Here is a 24,160-nt window from a genome sequence, read left to right as displayed (position 1 = left end):
ATGAGGAACATTAAGGATGCTCCCATAGAAATGAATGGAAGAACCTGGCACGTACACTTTGCCGGCGGCCAGTCGCCGTGCCAGGTGCTTCTATTCATTTCTATGGGAGCGTGCTGTTCGGAACGGCTGATCCGAACAGTGTTCGCTCATCTCTATTAAGGAGTGATGAGTGTTTTGGGGGATATCTGAAAATTCGTCTGGGCACCACAGTGTGTCACAGCACAGGACAAGGACACTTGCAATACCAAAAACATGAAACATTAAAATTTGGGAGCATCAAAACAATGACAATATCACTTATAAGATCCACAACAGTAGAACAGTGATTTATGGGATACAAGGACTGGGGCTTGGTGGAATAAGCAATCATAAGACAAAGGTGTTGTCGCATTAGAGATGATAGTACAATGGTGCAGGGACGTATGAGATCCCAGAACAGTGGCACAGGGACTTACAGCATGTGATCCAAGGCTCACCGAATTATAACACTGTTACTTATAGGATTCCAGAACAATGGCACTGATACAGAAAGGATCCCAGATCAATGGCACATTGGCCTATGGAATCCCAGGACACTCTCACATAAGGAATCCAAGGAAATTGCCACAGTAACTTACAGCATGTGATCCCAGGACAATGACACAGTCATTTATGTTATCCCAGAACAATGGCACTGTTCCCTGATATCCTGGATCCCATGATATCTCAGGATAATGGCACCGTGACATAAGGGATCCTAGGACAATGGCACTGTGACAAATGAGATTCCACTACAATGGCACCATGACTTATGAGATTTCAGGACAATGGCACCATGAGATACTTAATTTCAGGATAATGGCACTGTGACATGAGGGATCCCAGGACAATGGTACTTGACTTATGGGACTGCAAAGTAATGGAATACCAGAATACCAGAAACTGGCACTATTAGAGTAAATGGTTCTGTTACGGAGTTTAAATGGTATTGTGAATTTTAAACAGCACTGCAACTTTAGTACAAAGGCGGTGTGATATATAGGATCCCAGAACTATGGCACACTGAAATATATGTTCTCAGAACAATGGCACTGTGACATATGGGTTCTCAGAACAATGGCACTGTGACTTATGGGTTCTCAGAACAATGGCACTGTGACTTATGGGATTGCTCAGCTCACCCCAGGGCATTGATGGCACTTTGCATTAATCAGTAGATAATTATGTGAACGCTCTGCAACGCTTTTAGAACTGATTGTATAGAAAATCGCAATTACGTTTTTTAAATCCCATTTATTCATCCCATGGAAGTCAACGGGAAAACTTCTGCTTAAATGTCAGGTATATGGCAGGTTGCAGATTGAAAAACCGCAGCATGTTCTAGAGCAGTGCTTCTCAAACTGTTGGGGTGCAGGTTCCTACCAGTGTCAGCTTTGGCATAAAGCAAGGATGCTAATGCAGAAACTGCACTGATAATGTTAGCCTTGGGAATGTCAGTGCAGTCTTTGTGATTGGGTCTGGAATGGAGTGTTTAAATTAAGGTGCCACAGCTCTGGAAGTATTAGCTGTGTGGTCTGTGTGCCAGTCCGTCACAGATAACAGTCTTTGCCTTGGCATCTTTGGGAGCAACATGGTCCAATTAGAGAATAACTATACCTCTCCTAAACGCAACCCTAATTTGCCTGGTATGATATGGATACAGCAGGAGGTGCCTCATACTAACATAGAGCTACCTACTGGATCCACGGAAGACCAGACAGCATCTTATTTTACCCACTCCATTCTAGCATCTACCCAGTCTCTGTAGAGAGAAGGACTAAGGAACCTGTGATGACATCATCACCAAGAATCTACAGATCCTTCACCTGGGAGCAATTTAGCCATAATCATCATAGACTGGTACTGGAGGTAAAAGACTCTTCTCTTATCTCCTCTCCCTGTTATGGGGATGATCCTGACAGTGCGGGAGGGGTGGGATTGGGGAATGACTTGCTGCAGGTTTGGGTCATTGCTGCCAATGGTCAAGAGATGGAAAGTGAGAGACTGTACCTGCCATTAGCAAAAGAGGAGACCCAAGTCGAATAAATTTGAAAAGATTTGTTCTAGAACACGTGTTTCTTCCATAATGTCTGAATTTCATCTTACTTTCAGAAACTAGTATGAGGAATACACTTACAAACAGCGGTGGCCAGGATATGGATACATAGTATATACTGGGAAAGCTGTGACAGGTGCTTTTGTCAAGTCTGAGAACATGAATCAAGATTCTTATACTTTGTATTGCATGTTTGTTATCGAAATACTAATTTTTCCTTGGTGAGGTTGCATAGACAAAGGATCTTAAAACCAAGATGGAGCTTGGTTGCTTTTTGACACACCCTGTAACAGAATTCCACAGACTGGAGCAAGGAGGTGTCTGGCTGGACATTGAAGTTTGGAGCCAATGGGAGATGGACAACTCAGGAATGCCAAAGGGGGCAGTAACCCCTCCTTTCTTTGTCTCTTAAGTGTGTGTACTTTCAATAAAGAGTCAGTTGTGCTGAGCTGGGCTAAGGGGCTAGCATGGCTGATGTGATATGGAACTCAGTGTCTGTGTCATTATTAGTAGTTTAAACATGCTTATTAATTTGGACTGACTGATTGATCCATGATATAGTCAATTCGACTACGACACTTTGTAGTGATGACACCTAATAAATGAACAATCGCATTTAACTTTATGACTCTAATTCATGACTCGAAATGCGTCCAGCGATTCTAATACATTTTCACATCTCAATAATTCAACAGCTAGCATTTCCCAGAATATGTCAGTACCTGTGGGATAAAACAGCAAAAAGCGTACAGAATGGAGTCATAAAGCCTAAAACACATGGAATCTGATGCACCTCATGGCGACAAGTAATGGGTTGCATTAAAAGATACAGGTCATTAAGGGATTTAGATAGGTTTTGTTAGGTTTATCAGCCACAGCAAGCAATACATATTGTCTACATGTATAACCATATACAAAAGCTTGTGTCTTATTACTCTTAACCCCTTAGCGACCCTTGACGTAACTGTACGTCATGGGTCGCATGGGGATGTATGGAGCGAGCTCACACGCTGAGCTCGCTCCATACAGGGCAGATGCCGGCTGTATCATACAGCCAGGACCTACCACTAACAGCAGCGGTCGGTGCCCGAGCCGATCGCTGCTGTTAACCCTTTACACACTGCGGTCAAACGTGACCGCAGTGTGTAAACGGCGCCGGCGGCACGGGCGCCGCCATGTTTCGCCGATCGCTGCCCTCCTGAACGTCACATTAGGGCGGCACCGGAGGCATCGTCTAATAGAAGTGCTACGATTTTCCTATTCACTGCAATACTGTAGTATTGCAGTGAATAGTATGAGCGATCAGACCCCCTAGGTTTCAAGGTACCTAAGGGGTCTGATCATAAATGTAACAGAAGAAAAAAAAAAAGTTTTTAAAAGTATTAAAAAAATAAAAAAAATATAAAAGTTCAAATCACCCCCCTTTCCCTAGATTAGCTATAAAAGTAAATAAAGAACATTAAACATAAACATATTAGGTATCCCCGCGCTCCAAAATGCCCGAACTATTAGAATATTAAAACATTTATCAAGTACTGCTAATGGCGTAGCAGCAAAAAAAATAAAAACAGCCAAAAAGCGTTTTTTTCAACACTTTGCCTCCTATAAAAAATTGAATAAAAAGTGATCAAACCATCAGATCTTTCCCCAAATGGTATCAATAGAAACGTCATCTTGTCCCGCATAAAAAGACACCACAACCAGCTCCATACATGGAAATATGAAAAAGTTACAGGTGTTAGAACATGATGACACAAATTTTTTTCTCTATTTTGCAAAGTTTATCATTTTTTTAAAAGTATCAAAACATTTCAAATACTATATAAATTTGGTATCACCGCGTTCGTACTGACACGTAGAACACAGGTAACATGTCATTTGTACCAAATAGTGAACGCTGTAAAAATTAAACCCATAAGAAAATGGCGCAAATGCATTTTTTCTCCAATTGCACCTCATTCTGAATTTTTTTCCAGCTTCCCAGTACATTGAACAGCATATTGAATGGTGCCATTACAAAGTACAATTTGTCCCGCAAACAATAAGCCATCATGTGACTCTGTGAACTGAAAAATGAAAAAGTTATGGCTCTTGAAATGTGAGGAGGGAAAAACGAAAATGCAAAACCAAAAAATGGCCTGGTCCTTAAGGGGTTAAACTTCCAAATATTATATATGTAATTGCTGACAGTTTATTAAGCGGACCTTACACCACTTCCAATAATTCTAGTTCTAAGCATCTGTGAATAGGCGATGCTCCCCTGATTTCAGAGCAGTTGGAATTTTCTCTCTAGACCCCACCATTCCCAAGCAACAAGTGCAGGTAATTTTGGTGACTGATGTGTTATTTAAGCTTTGTAGTGCCAGAAGTGCAGTGTCAGGCAGGGGGTGTGATTCAGAGGACCAATCAGAGGCGAGTTCAGAAACACACCCCTTACCTGCTCCTGCCTGACACTGCCCTCCTGACATATCAGGCACCAAAACTAACAGCATTTATTTCTCGGGAATGGTGGGAGCTAGAAGAAAACCGCAGCAGCTATAAAAAGATGTTTAGAACTGGACCATTTTCATCGTGAAATACATTTGCCTTCCTGATGACCTATCCACAAGATACATCATCAATATCTGATTTGATCTGATTCTGCAAAGAGCAGAAGCAGTCAAGTAGTAGAAGCGGAGCTGCAATTATCCCGCACCACCGCTATACGGTGGACAGGGCTGCCGCTCTGCTCCTATTACTTCAATAGGAGAAAAGCTGCTTCCACTTCCCCTCCAAAGCAACAGTTTACAGCGCCTGGAGGCCTCTGGATCACCAAATCTTCATGGTCCAGATGTTGGATCCCCAGAAATAAGATGCTGATGACCTTTTCTTTGGATAAGTCAGCAGTATGAAAAATACATTTGGGGTGGGAAACTGCTTTAATGAAAGACAGGAAACACACCTATCTACCAATCTATTGATCTATCTATTGATCTATCTGCCATATGTTGTAGAAAAGAATACAGGCTTCGAAATTAAAATTTAATAATGTATTTCACGTCAGTATATTTACCCATAACCCTCTGCCATCTAAAGCTACAAAACCTAATTTACTCAATGCCCAAGGGAATCTAAATGTTCAAAGTCTGAATGTCTATGCAATATTGGAGCTTTAAATGGCATTTCTTACTTCACAGGCAATGATAGTCAGCTTGTGCCTGCCCGGCATTATTATTTTTACCTCTAGATTAAATAACTCTGCTAGAAATCCAAAATACTGCTATATGGTATATGGTGAATTTCTCCGCAAATCATCATTTCACCTATCTCCACAACTTATTGACCAAAAATTTGCGGAAGTCAACTTAAAGTGTTATGAAATTAAAAAAAAAGTTGCCGTACTAACTTAACTCATTGCCTGCCACTTCCAAGCTGTTGCTTGCTGGACTACTGCAGCCAATCACTAGTCACAATGGCAACCCCTTAAAGCCAGTGATGGCTGCAATAGTCACATGTAAGGTGAGAAAGAATTTTATTGTTTTATAACATTTTGACCGTTTTTTTTGCCCAAAATTATCAAAGCTCTAAATCCCTTGAATATAGAGCAATACAGTATTGGCATACTGCTGTACAGAGTCTGTAGGGCTCAGGGATGACCGAGATATTCTCCCTAATAGCAATGCTTTTATGGGAGACCAATGAAACACACCAATAACTTATTTAATATCTGATTCAATAACTGATTTTAATATCTGATATGCATCAAAGAAATTCAGAGATACTCTAAATGCACATCTATGGAGTCCCTCTGTACCAATATGGCATTGTAATACGGCTGTGTACATGAGTACTTAAGGTCCTATTAGACAGGGCAATTTTACAGGCAATCGTCGGGAACGAACACTCGTGCAAGCATTTGTTTCCAGTAATCTGTGTGACTAATAACAATTGCTCCCCTGCATGTCTTCTGCATCGGCCTGTTAAGAACAAGTGCTGTTACACATGTTTTGTAGTCGCTCATCGGTCATTAGGTCTAATAGGATATAATCCTACTAATATTATAATAAATTATCCTACTAATATTATAAAGGTGAAAGTTTGTGTGTTTGGATGATTGTGTGTTTGGATGTTTGTTCCTCAATCACGCAAAAACAAATGAACGGACTTGCATGAAATTCGGCTCAATTAACACAAAGGCTACTTTTTATCCTGGTAAATGACATGGCTTCATGACTGTTATGAATTTATGTTCACATACTATATTACACTGTTCTTGCAGCAGCTTATCTTAGCTAGGTCTGTTATCTCTCTTTGTAAACACTCAGTTAACCCTCAGTCCATTCTGTACATGCATTTGCATATTATCTGATCAGCTCCAGGCAGTGCTTACTTACTGGACGGGAAAACACCTTTAATCCAAACTGGCAATTTGCTGATTTTTAAACATGCCGGGAAAAAAAAATCTAATTTGTCGCAAAATTCTAACGCAACGACAGCTATAAACGTAGCCAGAAGTCACAGAGTTCTCCTCAGGCGGAGCTGACCGGGATCATCAATGCCAACAACACACTCATTATATGGTGTCCCAGGGAGCTGCTGAGATGCCGAAACAATCTCGGGCACAGCGCGAGGAATGAGTTTATCACAGCGCAAGGAACGAGTTTAGCGGCAGGCCAGCATGAAAGCTGCCTAAACGCCGGAGCAGGTGGATTATCAACACCAACAACACACTCATTATATGGATTCCCAGCGAGCTGCTGAGATGCCAGAACAATCACGGGCACAGCGCTAGGAATTAGTTTAGCGGCAGGCCAGCTTGACAGCTGCTGAAACGGAGCAGGCGGATTATCAACGCCAATGACACGCTCATTATATGGCTTCCCAGCAAACTGTTGAGATGCTGGAACAATCACGGGCACAGCTCGAGGAATGAGTTCAGCAGCGGGCCAGCTTGACCGCTGCTGAAATTCCGGAGCAGGCAAACCATCGACAGCAGCAATTTGCTGAATAAAGGCGAATCATTGATGCCAATAACACGCAGACGAAGTCACGGGCAGAGGCTAGTACTACCGTACATATAATAATTGTAATTTAGGGGAAAGCCTCTAATTGCTCACCACCATCAGATGTTCCTGATAAGGGCACATGTTCACACTACAGCAGTTTTTTTACGGATGACAACAATATCTGTAAAGCGCAGTGGAATATGTTGTTAAATGAAAGGAGCATGTAAAAGTCATGGGAAAAATGTTCACTTTCGTTTAGGACAGCACAGCTATATTACAGATCTATAGATTGCAGCATCCCTGGCATTGTATGGGCCAAACTTGCACCTCCAGCTTTGTAAAAAAGAAGAATCCGTGTGGAAAAATGTTGTAATCCACTACATGCAGAAATACTGCTTTCAGTGGAGAACGTGGCTACCCCCACAGTTTAGGGACTTTATGTGCCATCAGGCAAGGTGCTTGCACATGGCAGTACTGTGTCACAATTCAGCAGCTATAAGGATACAATTCACACAACAGCATTATAATAGGTTTGTAAGCAATTCAGATCACTTTCATTTAAAGGGTTTTTTGGCCAATTTTTGTTTCTTTACCATGCTCCTAGTGCAGTGAAAGTATAAAAAAAAGAGTCAAGGTTCCTATTCCATCATGTCCTGGTTCCCTGTCCAGCCTTTGCTTTGTGGTCCCACTTGACACAGGAGAAACGGATCAGCCAGTTGGTGGATGAGACAGGTCACCATTATGGCCAGCGATTGGGAGAGAACTCATTTCTTGGGTGTCAAGAAGGACTATGAAGCAGAGAGTAGTGTGGCAGCGGGGCCAACAGTCCAGGGGCCATTTAGGAGGATCACAGTACCATTATTTAAAGCGGTATGTGCCTGTTTTTCGTGTCTTTCCTCCCTTCAAGAGGGTTTTGCTACTTGCCTGTCTATGAGCTTATTGAAGCTAAGCTGCTGGTGAAGGACGCTAAATTCTTCTAGAATCTCCATGGGGATAGCCATGGATCAGCTTCTAAAGATAAGTTCACATGGAGGAATTTATACAAGCTGAAGAATTCAGCTTCAAGAATTTGAAGCTGAACTTTCAACATGACCAAATTCTGACGCTGAATCTGAAAAATTTGCAAATTTTGCAACAAACAAAATTTTTCTGCCTTCCATTCACTTCAGTAGAAGTTATTCAATTAAATCCACCTGAAATGTGATCTTTGACGATTGAAAATCATCTCGTAGAAAAAAAAGAGTAATTGCCTCCAATAGAAATAAATGAGAAGCAAATTGCAGAATGTGGAGCTGATTTTGAAGCGGAAATTGTCTCATATTGAACTCCTTATTACACCCTGTAAGCAGCAGTTTTGGCAGGGAAGATTTTCTTGTATAAAATGTTGAATTTTGGCTGAATTGGTGACAGATGATCTGGAGCAGCACCTTATCCTTCCTTCTGTACAGGAATTCGCACTATTTTTAGTTTTAGATTGCCAATTGTTGAACCATGGGTGGATTGGGTCTATTAGTATGGAAAATGGATTATTTGACTTGAGTCCTTTGGTGTGTGGTTAGTTATAACTTTATTTGCTCTTTATGGTATATGATTTGTTCATATATAATCTATAAGAAATATCATGCCTTTATCCAAATGTATCTTACTTATATAGTGTCATCTTATTGCGCAGCACTTTACAGGGATATTCTCAACACTGTTCCACATAGGACTCAGAACCTAAAATCAGTATGTCTTTGGGGTGTGGGAAGGAAACCCATATAGATTTTGTCCTTGGCTGGATTCGAACCCCCAGCATTGCAAGGCCCTAGTGCTAACCACTGAGCTGCCCTCTTGGATACTGGATACCATATAAGTGATGTCTATGATCCCATTATGTTTTTTAAGCTTCTACAACATTCCGATCCTGTTCTTTAAAAAAAAAAAAAAAGCCGGACATTTCCTTTAATAATTTTTCACGCTGATTTTTCTGAGCAGAACATAAAAGTAAAAAAGATAATTTTGCCGTTACTAAATTTGTTATCTGACAAGTTGGCGTCCTAACAACAAGGTAGATAATCACCATGTGTTCTGAATTCTCTGAAATGTTGATCCTTATGTCTAACCCGCAATCTGTTCTGATTAGTACAAGATCAATTTGTATTTTCCTACCTGCAAATCCAAGAAGGCACTTAGACTGGTGCACGCAATAATCCCTGCAGGCTAAATGGATGAAACAAACATCTCCACTGTAAATTAAGACTATCATTACCATTTTTACACTTCATTATGGCAGACGGCACCTTCCCGGAGAAGCACAGAGCACCATTAAGATGTACATCACAAATCCCTCTCTTGCATAGCCGAAAACACTTTTCTCGCAAGCAGATTTTCTATTTTAAGCTAAATTATTTTCTTTCTAATGCTTCCCAAAAGCTAACCGAATCTCGGACAATAATATAAAAGCCACGCAATTTAGCAGCAAGGAGCGGCTTACCGATGTGTGCATTTAACACGGCTCACACTCACCTGCTTGCCAAAATGTGAAGGTTACCACAAAATAAAGCACGGCTGTTTTTGTTATTAATTTGTTCACGAACCGACGCGGGAAGGTCATACATTCCCACGCATTTTGGTTCCATTTTTTAGCTCACAGTTTGAGTCATACCTTTGTATGACTCCATGTTAAAATAGACGTAATTGGACTTCTGAATAACTTGAGAAAATCATTTTTGATGGAAGCGAGATACGCGATTATCTCAATCATTGTAAAGTCGGCATGCACTGAATTACCCTAAGCAGTATTAAAGGAACAAAAAGGCAGACATGGTATTGTCCATCACAGTTCTCTTCTGCAGGGCTGATTTTCCATATTTGCTGAGGAAGGAACTGTTTAGCCTTGAACTAGTTGGCTTAGGAGATCAAAACACTTGTCAAAATCAAGAGCTGCGCTGCAGACCGCCAAACGTAATTACACAGAAAATATGAACTATGTTCTATAGAAATTGAGTTAATAGGGTAGACTTATTATGGCCTTCTCTACAGGGATCAAGTACAAGCATGAATCAAAAATTGCTGTAAGGCTAGGACAAAGGCAAGGAAAAGCTTTAGAAAAAAAAAAAATAATAAGTTTAGCCTTTCTAAAAGTTATCAATAAAGAGTTCTGGTTCAATATCCATTGCCATACTATAACAGTGCTCCATAGACGTGCATAACGTCTCTATTCTACTTCCATAATCCTCCAGTTGCATATGGTGGCACACAAATGGGTTTTCATGTATATAACCCAAAGAAAAGAAAGCGTGGCATATTCGATTGGTCTCAGATAGTATCTTGGTAGACATTGAGTCTGAAGAAGGATGTATGACTCCGTACTATGAAGTTGTATGACTTCATGGTATAGGAGTACATCGCTATAAAGAGACCTTATGGTCAATGGAAATTGCACAATAGTTTGTATATTATGTAACATGGTTGATGTAACATCACTCCATGGTACAATCTGAATTTTCTTAGCAATATTTATGGATACTCTCTATAAATCTTCTAGACACTATAGGGAAAAAAGGCTTATTTAAAGGGAACCTGTCACAAAGCTTGGGGCCTCTAAACCACTAGCATGTTGTTATTCAGCTAGGGTTAGGGTCTTAGACCTGCCAATATGAAAATTGTCTGTTTCTGAAATCTTTGTATTTTGTAACTTACTGGAGATCAGTCTAGGACTCATCCTCTCTGCCACAATGTGCACATGAATACCAGGGCAGTACATCTTGCTTCACTGCGCATGCGCGGTACCTTGGGTTCATGCTCATTGAAGCGAGATGTTGTGTCCTCAGCTCCGTCTGTGCAACGCGCATGCGCCCAAGGAGATGAGTCCCTGACCCACCTCTAGAGAATAATACATTTTCTAAACATTGCAAAAACTGATTGTTTTGCTATTTGCAGGTTTTAAACCCTAAACCCCAACATTATAATGACATAGAGGCCCAAAATCACAAGGAAGCTTCCTATTAAAGGGCCAATAAATGTAAAATGAACAAAACTATAAGATTTTTATTGTAGGGTCAGGAGTATATATGCAATTAACATGCCTTGAGAGAACTTGAGATTTTTCACATACAATTACCACTTCCTGAGTAGCTCGGTGCAAACTGCGTTCCACTTGAGCAGCAATTTCAGCTGGAATAAGTGCTGACTACAATGAGAACCTTCCCCCAGAATTATCACAATCTAAAGATTCTGTTCAGCTTTTGAAACCCCTACAAATCTTACATATAGTTATGCTATTGTCATTCTAATGAGTATAAGCGGCTATATCCAGGGGGTGTTATTTCAGTAATAAGTGAAAATAAACTAAAGCCTAATATAATATTATCTGAATAATTAGAGGCCTGAACTGGGCTACAAGACCGCCGCGGCCCAAAGTTAATCGTACGTGTTGACCTCTGCTCCCTTGTTGAGGCTGAGATTGTAGGACAGTTATTATATGGTTTCAGCCCACACTCCAAAGACATACCGATAGGAATCTTAAATGAGACCTATATGGGACAGTGACTGACAATGTCTGTAAAGTGCTGCAGAACATGATGGCACTATACAAGTAAGAGAAATAATAATAATCATAGAGAACTAGACTGCTGTAATAGGTAACTCTTCATGAAGGTGGATGTTCAGTAGTTCCTCTTTAAAGGGGTTATGCCACAAAAAGTAATTACCCTCTATAGGATTGAGGATAAATAACTCATTGTTGGAGAGTCTAACTGCTGAGACCACCATAGACCCTGAGAACAGAGGGCCGCTCCATTATGATCTAGCTTCACCATAGCCATACTGAATGTAGGGGTCTATGTTCTGACGCTGGATGCATCAGGACGCAATACAGCAGCCCCCAGGTAGCATCCAGAGTGGAAGTAAAGGCAGCACTGGGAAGGTATATAGATAACACCTCCCAGTGCTCGGTGCAGTGACTCACAATGACTATTGTCTGTCCGCTTGGTCCTTCAGAATAACAGTGCTGCAGCAATGGGAACCCTCTGGCAATGGGAGTCCTGGGCATTTCCCAGTTTGTACTCCCAACACTGGCCCTGATAACATGTTACACACAGCATGTATGTAAGCAAGCAATTTCATACAGTGTACAATTATGACAAAGGAACAGCATGGTAGTAAGTAAGTCTGTCTAGCATTAATGGGATTTTGGTCACAGCATAATCTACATGTCTGCCTGGCAGCTACCTCCGCCGGCTGCCAATCATCTCTCTCCCCGGCCCGGGGGGGACTTTCCCTTCTGCGCGCGCGTGCGCGCCTGTCAGCTCCTGCAAATCGTCTCTCCCCCCGGCCGCCAAGGGGGATTTCCCTATAGAGAAATGAGCCTCATTGTTTGATAAAGATAGAAGCTCCACTTGGACAGGAACTGATGGACAACCCAAGTGTGTCTATCAATGTAATACTAGAATTACTGTGCTACTTACCCTCTTTACCAGGTCCGGTATCAGTTTTTGGTCTGCTGGTTGGTCAGAAGACGTACATGGTTCTACTTCCAAGCAATATTCTTCAGTGCTCTGCTCACAAATCGAGTTTCTGAGAAGAGAAGAACAAGATGCATAAGGAAAAGATCTCAAGTGAGGATGGTTAAAGAGGATTTGCCCTAAAAAAAAAAAAAAAAAAAAAGTAAAAACAGTTTGACACTTTTAGCTGAAGACAGCCCCTGTGACAGAACAATATCGTTAGCTGAAAATAACAGTACCTATATCTCTGCAAGATGTAAAGATATCAACCAAACTGAAAGTATGCTGAATTCTGCTTTGCAATGGTATATAGCATGCCCTATCTTAGGGTGAATTCACATGGATGAAACTGGTGAGGAATTTGGTGTGGAATTTCAGTGCTGAAAAAAAAGCCTCCCATTGACTTCAGTGGGTTCCCATTGGAGTCAATGGGAGGCTTTTTTTTCAGCGCTGAAATTCCACACCAAATTCCTCACTATTTTTCTCCATGTGAATGGACCCTTAGAGGACATGAAAGATCCTCTATAAGTCTAACCCTTCTGTCTGATACACTTTCTGCGCCACCCACTCTCATGACAGATTGCAACAATTTCACAGTTGATAAATCTAGAGAACAGATCGCTCAAAAGGCGAACCATGGCCACTTTCCCAGTGGGGTAAAGGCGCAAAATGTTACACAGTTTTTGCTCAAATGAGCTAAAAAATGTGCAAATATATACTTTGCCATTTTTTAACACCTGTAGTGCAGGGTTTGGTAAATTCCACTCTATAAAATCGCCGACACTAAAAAGTGAGAAATATCAATATTTCTGGTAGTAAGAGAAGCATGGTTGCTAAACATTTCGGTATCACAATAAATCCTGATTTACTTGTATTTGGTCATTTTCAAGTTTTGGATGGAACTCCATTGTAAATATAAGCAGAATTCAAGGACCATTTTTTTGTTTTTCAATTTTTTTACCCTAAAAAATTAGCTCAGTCAACAGCTCCTATGCTTTCAGATTTCAGCCTTGAATTTCCCATCATTTTTTTCTTTTTTATTAATCAGGCGCCATTGTTTATTTTCTTGCTGGGAACAAGGTACATCACCAGCAATGCATCAGAATAAAGGAAAAGTAATTATACCACATAAAGAAAGAAGAAAGAATTAAGTTTAGGACAAACAAAAGAACCCAACACAATGAACATCTCTACTGAGTCTGTTTCTAATCATGGAAGATTGCGCTCTTCTATAATCGTATTATTTGTCTTTGTATGGAGCCTAACAGGAGACTTCAGTGCAGGTTATATGACTGTATGTCCTGCTGTGCCTTCACATTATATGTAAGAGTAATTTTCTACTCATTACGCTACAAGCAACTTCATACACTCTACGTTAACTAGAGACATGCCTGGGGCTCTTCCCGGGGCTCTAATGACCACTAGGGAGAGATAACCACTATAGAGAAATTTACGCAGCAACATAATGATAGGTATTTTCAGAGCATATTTGTTCATATAAAGAAGATATGCATATCATTACAGAGAGCAATCGGGGAAGTATTCTTTACTTTAAATCATGCTACTAAAGAGAATGAAATGTATTTTACTGCAATTCTACTACCTAATGTAACAAAATCTAAACATACACTCACCGGCCACTTTATTAGGTACACCATGCTAGTAACGGGTTGGACCCCCTTTTGCCTTCAGAACTGCCTCAATTCTTCGTGGCATAGATTCAACAAGGTGCTGGAAGCATTCCTCAGAGATTTTGGTCCATATTGACATGATGGCATCACACAGTTGCTGCAGATTTGTCGGCTGCACATCCATGATGCGAATCTCCCGTTCCACCACATCCCAAAGATGCTCTATTGGATTGAGATCTGGTGACTGTGGAGGCCATTGGAGTACTGTGAACTCATTGTCATGTTCAAGAAACCAGTCTGAGATGATTCCAGCTTTATGACATGGCGCATTATCCTGCTGAAAGTAGCCATCAGATGTTGGGTACATTGTGGTCATAAAGGGATGGACATGGTCAGCAACAATACTCAGATAGGCTTTGGCGTTGCAACGATGCTCAATTGGTACCAAGGGGCCCAAAGAGTGCCAAGAAAATATTCCCCACACCATGACACCACCACCACCACCAGCCTGAACCGTTGATACAAGGCAGGATGGATCCATGCTTTCATGTTGTTGACGCCAAATTCTGACCCTACCATCCGAATGTCGCAGCAGAAATCGAGACTCATCAGACCAGGCAACGTTTTTCCAATCTTCAATTGTCCAATTTCAATGAGCTTGTGCAAATTGTAGCCTCAGTTTCCTGTTCTTAGCTGAAAGGAGTGGCACCCGGTGTGGTCTTCTGCTGCTGTAGCCCATCTGCCTCAAAGTTCGACGTACTGTGCGTTCAGAGATGCTCTTCTGGCTACCTTGGTTGTAACGGGTGGCTATTTGAGTCACTGTTGCCTTTCTATCAGCTCGAACCAGTCTGGCCATTCTCCTCTGACCTCTGGCATCAACAACGCATTTCCACCCACAGAACTGCCGCTCACTGGATGTTTTTTCTTTTTCGGACCATTCTCTGTAAACCCTAGAGATGGTTGTGCGTGAAAATCCCAGTAGATCAGCAGTTTCTGAAATACTCAGACCAGCCCTTCTGGCACCAACAAGCATGCCACGTTCAAAGGCACTCAAATCACCTTTCTTCCCCATACTGATGCTCGGTTTGAACTGCAGGAGATTGTCTTGACCATGTCTACATGCCTAAATGCACTGAGTTGCCGCCATGTGATTGGCTGATTAGAAATTAAGTGTTAACGAGCAGTTGGACAGGTGTACCTAATAAAGTGGCCGGTGAGTGTATATGTGAATATGTATAGATAGATAGATAGATTCTCCATTACAAAGACTAACATTTTAATATCATTCCTTCTCTCTGCCATGACAAAAAATAATACAAATTTAGTAAACATATGTACTTGTAAAGAGGAGCGCTATCAAACAAAATTATTAGAAAAATATATAAAACGTGCGATCTGTTATAACGCCGCCATAGTGGCAGCGAACAGAGGCATTGTTTTACTAATTACAACCTGGAAAACAGATTTGCATATTTCCCAGAATCCCCCAGTGGAGCGAAAATGGCTTATAAGTCTCCATACGCCTGCAAAGGTGGCCTGAAAAGGCACTCTCCTTAAAGGGGTATTTCCATTTCGCTTGTTCAGCAGTCTGCTCTCTTCATTTCCTGGTTTTCTCGGCACATTGGTGGGCGGGGTTTTACTTGCTCTCTGCTATGTTTGCAGTCAGTAATGAGGGATTGGTTGTAAATATATTACCACAGTATGAAGCTGATGTAGAGGCTGATGTAGCAGAGCTGGATTTGAGTCAGTTTGCAATACTCAGCCAAATTCAATTAAACCGACTGATAACTGGAAGAGCAGGAGATAAGAGCTCAGAAATCCCAGAGCTCTCACCTCCCCCTTCCCCTATCTGAGGAGCTCCGCTGCTTGTCTGTGGCAGAGACATACACAGCTCAGAGCACCCATGCTCATGCTCCCAGCACTCAGCCCCCCACCCCCACTCCCCTGACAGCAGACCGCTATGTCACTTGGGGACTGAGCAGATAAGCCCGTGGTCATAGAAACGGAATGTAAACAATGAAGTGAATAAATTAAGGTAGCGGCCAAACAAAGCAGTTTTGATAAAGAAATGTATTTAGAAAAAGTCTTATATCCACATAAACTAGCAGTATAGATAGGATCCTTGTTATGGGACAACCCCTTTAAGGAGTTCTTTTACTCCCTGACCCTTCGCCACCAATGACACAATCACCCTTCTGCTTAACAACTGTTGTAATAAATAAAGTTGCCCGCTGCCCTTATCAACCAATATGATCAGCCCTGTTTGATAAATAAAAGAAGTCTTGTTCATAAAGGAAATGCAGACACTTTTTGGAGTAGCAGTTGTTTAGCCTAACAAACGTCCCATGAAGAGAAGGGGGAAGGGGGAGTCAGCCTCTGGCAGTGGCTTATTTCCCCTTAAAGCCAAAGAATGGAGCATTATCCTTCCCCTAACACCATCAGTTCATCCCCAAACACATTAAATGGTTGGCCAATATCAGCAGGTTTAGCATTTGTTATAGTCTAATCTGTATGCACACCTTTAGCATGATAGCTAAGGTTTCCCTAATACCTCCGGAGATATCGGCACTTTATTGTAGCATCAATTTTTGCAAACATGACAATGGAAAATGTAGTCGCATTCGGCTGTTAGCTCAAAATTATTTTCTCAGAAAATTGACAGCTGTCATTTTCTCTAGACGTTCAAGTAGTAACAAGGTGACAATTCACCAAGAAGCCAATTCAAGGATGATAACCAAGATAGCTATGCTGCCTGTATATCTGCTGCTACAAAACAGAGAGATGCAAAGTCTCTGTAAAACAATATAAGATCAATTTTATGTTTTTCATTGGAAAGTAGTTTTACGGACCCGAGGCTATCCGTTAGGCTAAGGGCCCCTTCAGACGGAGGATACGCTGTCTGATTTTGAACGTGTAGACGTTCCGAATCAGCAGCGTTTAAAGCCGGTCCCATTGCTTTCTATGGGAGCCGGCATACGCGCGCTCCCCATAGAAATGAATGGGAAAAAGCAGCCCATTCATTTCTATGGAGAGCGCACGTATGCCGGCTCCCATAGAAAGCAATGGGACCGGCTTTAAATGCTGCTGATTCGGAACGTCTACACGTTAAAAATCAGACAGCGTATCCTCCGTGTGAAGGGGCCCTAAGGCCGCAGAAAAAAAAGTGCTGCAGGATAAACTGTGGTGGGAGAAACCTTGATGGAAACGCATTTTGTTTTTTTTCCTGCAGTGCTTTTCACACAGAGTCTGTTGACTTTTCTTCTGTGGACTTTCTGCTTCAATTATACCTATAAGAAAACTGACAGCGTTTTCTGTAGGTTTAATTGATATGCTCTGATTTTAAAAAAAATTCAAAGGTTTTGGAAATCGCAGCATTTCCGTTGTGGGCAATTTTCTGCAATATGTGGATGGGATTCACCACAGCCCAATGTTTGTTGGTCTATTCTTATAACTCTTGATGGCACGTGACTATTTTGAGGCCAACCATGACTGCACTCACGTAAGATAGGTTACATAGAGGTTGTATACAGTTGTCTAGGGCCCACCACGGAAATTTTGGGGCCCACTTTTATTTTGGTGCCCACTGTACAGCTACATGCAAATTTTTGAAAAAACACATTGGGCAGATTTAACAAGACTGGCATTATTAATGCCAATCTTTATAACCCCCATTGCCAGTGGAGAATGTGCCTCATTTATAACAAGGTGCACACCTTTTTATCAAGGCGCCTACAGAGACCATTTATGGTCTTATTCATGTTTGCTATCTGATGCATCCATATAGTAGTAAACTGAATAGATTGTTAAAATACATACCACGTTTATTATATACTAGCTTTTACCCGCGACTTCGTCTGCGGTGATTTGAGAATTGTGCGGACACAGACGTGTGAAACTGTAAAAGTGCTTTAAAAAGTTTGGTGGGATAGCAAATGTGATGTGTTATATTGTGTATGTGTTATATTGTGTATGTAGTGATACAGACAATGTGATGTGTTATATTGTGTATGTAGTGATACAGACAATGTGATGTGTTATATTGTGATGTGAGTGAGGAGAGTGAGGGCTACTCATGAGGTGACAGTAAGAAGTGTGCAGGCAGGTTGAGGCAGGAAATGCCAGGTAGTGTGTGTGAGTCTATAGCTGATGTGTTATATTGTGTATGTAGTGATACAGACAATGTGATCTGTGAGTGAGTAGAGTGAGGGCTACTCCTGAGGTGACAGTAAGGAGTGTGCAGGCAGGTTGAGGCAGGAAATGCCAGGCAGTGTGTGTGAGTCTATAGCTCGGGCTAGGAGTCCTGCTTTTGTGAGTCTCCTGCTAGGAAGCCATGTTGTTTAGTGGCACCAAAAGTAGCCTGTGACTCAATCTTAAGGGAAAACTATGTTTGTGGAAAATTGCACGCAAATCCGTCCAGGCGTTTTAGCGTGATTGAGGAACAAACATCCAAACTCACAAACATCCAAACACACAAACTTTCACACTTATAATATTAGTAGGATGGATGCTGGTTAAGACAGTGTACACTTTGCACTTAGTACAGTGAGTGCACTATATGCTGTACACCAGTTATACAGGGGGTGGAAGTCTACAGGCCCACCCTGGCTGTGGGCCAGTCAAAGCCTGGTTGTATAAGATTTAATTAGGTAAGATCGGGACGTGGGAGACATATGGAATGATCAATAAAATGTGATGTCATTGAGGGGCTTACAGTTTTGGGGTCTCTTCTGTGAGGAGGTATACACCTGATTGTGGATTCATAACATGTCTTTGGTAAGACTACCATTACAAAAACCTTGTACCAATGGTTGGATCTATTACTACTTGCAAAGGTCCCCGGAGTTCTCCTTACAATAATTACATTTAACATTTACATAATCAATCTAACCTTCAGATCCCAAAGGCGGCGGCCCCGGTGAGAAACTGGAAGTGTTAATTATGTTTCCTTCTCGAGGTGTTATTTTTATATCCAAGCAAAGCAATGAAGAAATACCAGGTATAAAAGTCATGTTGTTAATGGCAGCGTAACCCAACTAATTTATTCTGCCAATCTCCGCCATCTTCACCTGCGCTTGCTAATCGCTCCGTAAACACTTAACATGCTGCCAAGCCTGAATATTGAGTGGATCATTCATGAAAGAAGAAGAAGAATTCTACCACCAAGCACAAATAATGCAGTGGTCACCTTGAGAACAGACATAAAAGAAGTACTTTGGAACATGGTTTTATTGTTCTGCCTAAATATCACTAAATTTCAGATTTTATCAGTAAAGCAGGCAATGCAGATAAGGCAGCATACCTACATCAGTCATTAAAGGGGTTTTCCACAAACACAGCCCTATTTAAACTTGTAGACAATTACAAGTTAACATTTTTATAACTCAATATTTCAAAATGTTGCAGAGTTTTAAAGATTTTCTCTAACCATCTTAGTGATGAAGTCTTTCGTCTTGATCGGTTGCCAATGGATATAACCATGAAAGCAGAATCTTGTCAGAATCCCAGCCATGATTCCCTTATTGTGGATGGGTTATGAGGCAGGGACACTAGATCCAAGAGAAGGTAACCTGGCCACAATAAAGAAGTCATGGCCGGGTTTCTAACAAGTCCCAGACCATAGAAAATTCTTGGTTTTGTCCATTGGCAACCTATCAGTTCAAAAGACTGCCACTAAGATGGCTTGAGGAAATCTTTATAATTCTGTAAAATTGTTAATTGTATTTACAAATAATATAACCATATTTATAAATATGGTTATGTTCATAGGAAAATAACACTTAAACAACACTGTAGTAGTTCAACACCACTATGTAGTCAAGAACATCGACATGACAGCTCACATGGAACTGTAAAACCAGTAGATTAGACTGGGTGCTACATGAACCTCTTTGGTCCCGTGTACAGCATACACACAGCTCTAGAGGTTCATCAACCATGGGTCTTATATAATATTGTTAATGTAAATTTTAAAGTAATACACGCAGGTAACATAGATAAGTTATGTTATGAAAGACACCAAAGAGAGAATCACTGTGTCATGCTCAGCCCCCTCAGGCCCTGCAATAGGCATAACAGAACGTATCAGCTTGGTCTAGACAGAGTTTTTTTTTTTAATTAGAAACGGGGGGCGTGGCCTAACTGTCGAGGCGAAAGGACGTGCGCTTCTGGAGCTCCAGATTCACCGGCACGAAATCCGATTTCATCTGCCTCTACAGTGCCACCATCCACTGGACCTTCTTCAAGGGACCTTTCCTCCAACCTCCCAGCGTGACTGGCTAGAGACGTTCCCTCTTTTTGCGGCTCCGACCTGCTGTGGAGAGCCTGCGGCCTACCACGCATCCCGGCCGCCCGGCACTCACCTACTCCTAACTTCCGCTGCAAGCGCGAACACCGCACCGGACCTGCAGAGAGACTCACCTGCCTACGTTGCTTGCCTCCGATTCCTCCGGACATTCGGACGAAGACGCCGCATCTTGTTCTCCTAGCTGCTTCCCAGGCGCCCCGGGCTCACCTGACGGCACCGCCGCATCAGCTCACTTCCGGTCCCGCGGCCCTGCAGTGCCCACACTCAGACGCCTCCCTGCTGCGGAGGAGGAGATAGGAAGCTGCCGCATCCCTTCTACTGGCTGTACCTGAACTCCAGTGCCGACTTCAAGAAGCGGAGGGGGGCACACACAAAAAAGGGAGATAAGTACAGCAGTTTTTAACCCCTGCAGTTCTCTGCCCTCATCGCCCATTCTCCCCCCCTCCTCCCCCCGCCCCACTCCTCTGGCACCATCTGCATACTGGGACCTCCTCACCTTCCCACAGATCCAGCCATCATCTCCCACAGACACTGGACTCTGGCTGCCAGGCGGTAGAGTGCAGAGCTTTTACACAACCACCAGGGAAGCTCCTCATACCGCCTGGCTCCCCCTCCCCCCCCCCCCCCCCTTCCCTGGCTCTCCCTCCAACTGAAACCGTGTTACCTATTACCCCTTCACAGACTTCCTCAACCTCCTCAGACTTTTCACAATAGACTGTCTCTTCTGCGGCCCACTACTACCTTACATTAACTCTTGCATATCTTTTCAAGTTTGTCTCTGGCCACTTGCTCATTACCCCTCATGAGCCTGTAATCACCGCTATAGGACGCTGTTCCACACCTATTTAGCTACCTACCCCCCCCCCCCCCCAGATATGGTCAAAATCGGGAAGGATAGACCCTCAGATCCTAAGTTACAACAGAAAACGCCTGTTTCCCCGGCTAACATGCAGAAGTTCTTGAAGAAGCAAAACCCTGCACGTCTGGTCCCATCTCATAAACATCAGCACAGTGATTGCTCTTCTCAGGGTGCCGGGGCCCCAGACTCTGAGGAGGAATCCTTCAACATGGACTCTGATTCCACAGTCATAACTCAAGGTTTCCTTAAAGAGGCTCTCTCTCATGCGCTTGTCCCGGTACTTTCCGAGATAGCCGAACTCAGAGCAGATATGAAAGCACTGGGGAAGAGAGTAGACTCCCTGGAATCGAAACAGGCGAAGACTCAGAAAACCACTTCTGCCATGACAGCCACGCTTGACTCCCACACGGAGCATTTTAATAAAACGTATCTGTTACTGGAGGACTTGGAAAACCGTAACAGGCGCAAGAATGTCCGTATAAGGGGACTCCCTGAAACGTTTTTGCCGGACTCTTTATCTGAAGTAGCGAGGTCACTTTTCAGAATGTTGCTTGGAGAGGAGAAGGCGCAGTCTATCCTAATTGAGAGAATACATAGAGCAATTCGCCCACGCCCGGATGGCAATGACCCGCCGAGAGATGTTATATGCAGCCTTTTATCCTCCGCTCACGCCTCTGAGATTCTCCGAGCAGCCAGAGACAAAAAGGACTTGTCACATGATGGCACCCCTGTACAAATCTACCAAGACCTCGCTCCTGCCACGCTGCAAAAACGCCGCCTGATGCGCCCGCTACTGGATGTTCTGAAGGCGCATAACCTTCCATATGCCTGGCTGTTCCCTTTTGGACTCTCGTTCACCAAAAATGGTAGGAGATACAACGTCTTTACTCCCAGGGACCTGGACCAAGTTTGGGAAGTGCTCAACATTCCTCCTGTGCCGGTTCCGTCCTGGTTGCCGGTTCCGTCCTGGTTGCCGATCCCGCGGGATCCGGACCCGACCTCCATTCTGCCCCTGTTGGATCCTCCGCGCACTCCAGGTCGACTCCGGTCCCCGAGGTCCAGGAAGCAGCTTATGCGTGGCCTGGACTCCAATTGACCACGTACACCACGGTTTGCCTTTACCTTGTTTTGTGAACTGTATATGCTTCCTAGCCTAATTTCGGTTTCACCCCAGACTGGGAATAACTCCCTCTAAGCTTTGGTTTACGCATTTATTTCTATGCACCTTTCATGTCTGGGTGATGTTGATATTGTTTTATCTTATCCCGATGATGACTGATATTTTCCTATTTTCTATACTATTGCAATGCTAGTGTAGTGTTTTTGCTTATATACGCATGGTGTGGACACACCAGCGTCCGTCTTGGTATTTACCTGTCTCCTTTTTCCTCTGGAGATCTCTATAGATCTGAGTTACCCTGATTTTGCTTAGTTAGCTGTAGCTACCTTAGGTGGCATAGTTTGATAGTTTCCTTTTGACTACGTTTAGCTAAGTTACGTAGATTGTATTATTCTTAACCTATTGCCTCACTGTTGTTGTGCTTACACTTATTGTCTTGTTCCTCCTCGCTCCCCCCCTTCCTCTCCCTCTCCCCACTTGTCATTAGCTTATATTCACCTCTCCTTGTCCTACTGCTCTTCCCCCTCCCCTAGGTGCCTTGCAAACACAACGCTGCAGAATGCTTTCCTCACAAACATCCGCATCTGTTAAAATCCAATGTGTGACTCTGAATGCCAATGGCCTTAATTCCCCAAACAAGAGGCACCACATTATGTACCTGCTCAGGCGATGGAAGGCGAACGTAGTCTTCCTCCAGGAGACGCACTTCAAGGGTTTAAAGGTCCCTAAATTTCCTGGTAAATCCTTCAATCAGTGTTTCCACAGTACTCACCCGAATTCAGCGTCAAAAGGCGTGTCCATTCTGATAGACCCTTCCACGCCGTTCATCCTCAAAGCGAAGTATGCTGACTCTGAAGGCCGTGCGTTGTTCGTTAAAGGCAGCATAGCCTCAGTCCAGTACACCTTTGCATCCCTTTATGCCCCGAACAAAAACCAGACGTCCTGGCTTATTCGAACCTTGCACTCTCTCAGCCTATTCACAGAAGGACAGCTGGTGGTAGGCGGAGACCTTAATGTTGCGTTGAACCATGTATTAGATTCTTCTTCTCCAAAGTCGCTTCTATCGCAAAGGTCTATCAGCGCGATCCACAGGGCACTCCAAGAGCTAAACTTGGTAGACTCCTGGCGTATGCTGCACCCTACTGGGCGGGATTACACCTTCTACTCTAGCACGGCGGGGACATACCACAGAATAGATTACTTGCTCATCTCAAAAGATCTGCTTCCCCTCTCCTCAGACGCTAGAATTGGTCCGATAACAGTGACTGACCATTCTGCGGTTCTCCTTTCGCTTCAACTCCGACAGATTTCTAAGGGTCAGTGGACATGGCGTCTGAATGAATCCTTACTAGACACACAGAAGAATGTAGATTTCTTGGAGGAACACCTGAGAGAATATTTTCGAAGCAACGTGACCCCAGATGTCTCCCCGCCATTAGTCTGGGAGGCACACAAAGCCTACATCAGAGGCGTACTTATCTCTTTAGCTGCGAGAGTGAAGAGAGAGAAACAAGCGGAAATAGACTCTCTCCTTGCCAATATAGCAAGACTAGAATGCATTCATAAGAGAACTAAGGCGGAAGCGGCGCTCTCGGACCTGCTGAGTCTCAGAGAGGCCCTCCTGAACATACTCAACATGAGAGCGGCCAAACACCACCTCCATTTCCGAAAACTGCTCTATGCCCACGGAAACAAAGGCAG

The 24,160-nt window shown here is 42.8% G+C and overlaps 1 protein-coding gene across 1 annotated transcript in view; it reads right to left on the bottom strand.

The window, feature by feature from the left end:
- Positions 1 to 24,160, bottom strand: part of RFTN1 (raftlin, lipid raft linker 1) — a 262,249-nt gene that overhangs the window by 104,477 nt on the left and 133,612 nt on the right. Inside the window, exon 4 of the mRNA XM_075271433.1 lies at positions 12,510 to 12,618. Within this exon, the coding sequence (XP_075127534.1) occupies positions 12,510 to 12,618 (109 nt within the window). The remainder of the gene's footprint in view (positions 1 to 12,509; positions 12,619 to 24,160) is intronic.

The sequence above is a fragment of the Leptodactylus fuscus genome, chromosome 4 (assembly GCF_031893055.1).
Source record: "Leptodactylus fuscus isolate aLepFus1 chromosome 4, aLepFus1.hap2, whole genome shotgun sequence".
NCBI classification, from domain to species: domain Eukaryota; kingdom Metazoa; phylum Chordata; class Amphibia; order Anura; family Leptodactylidae; genus Leptodactylus; species Leptodactylus fuscus.
This window is presented reverse-complemented; position numbering and strand designations above follow the sequence as displayed.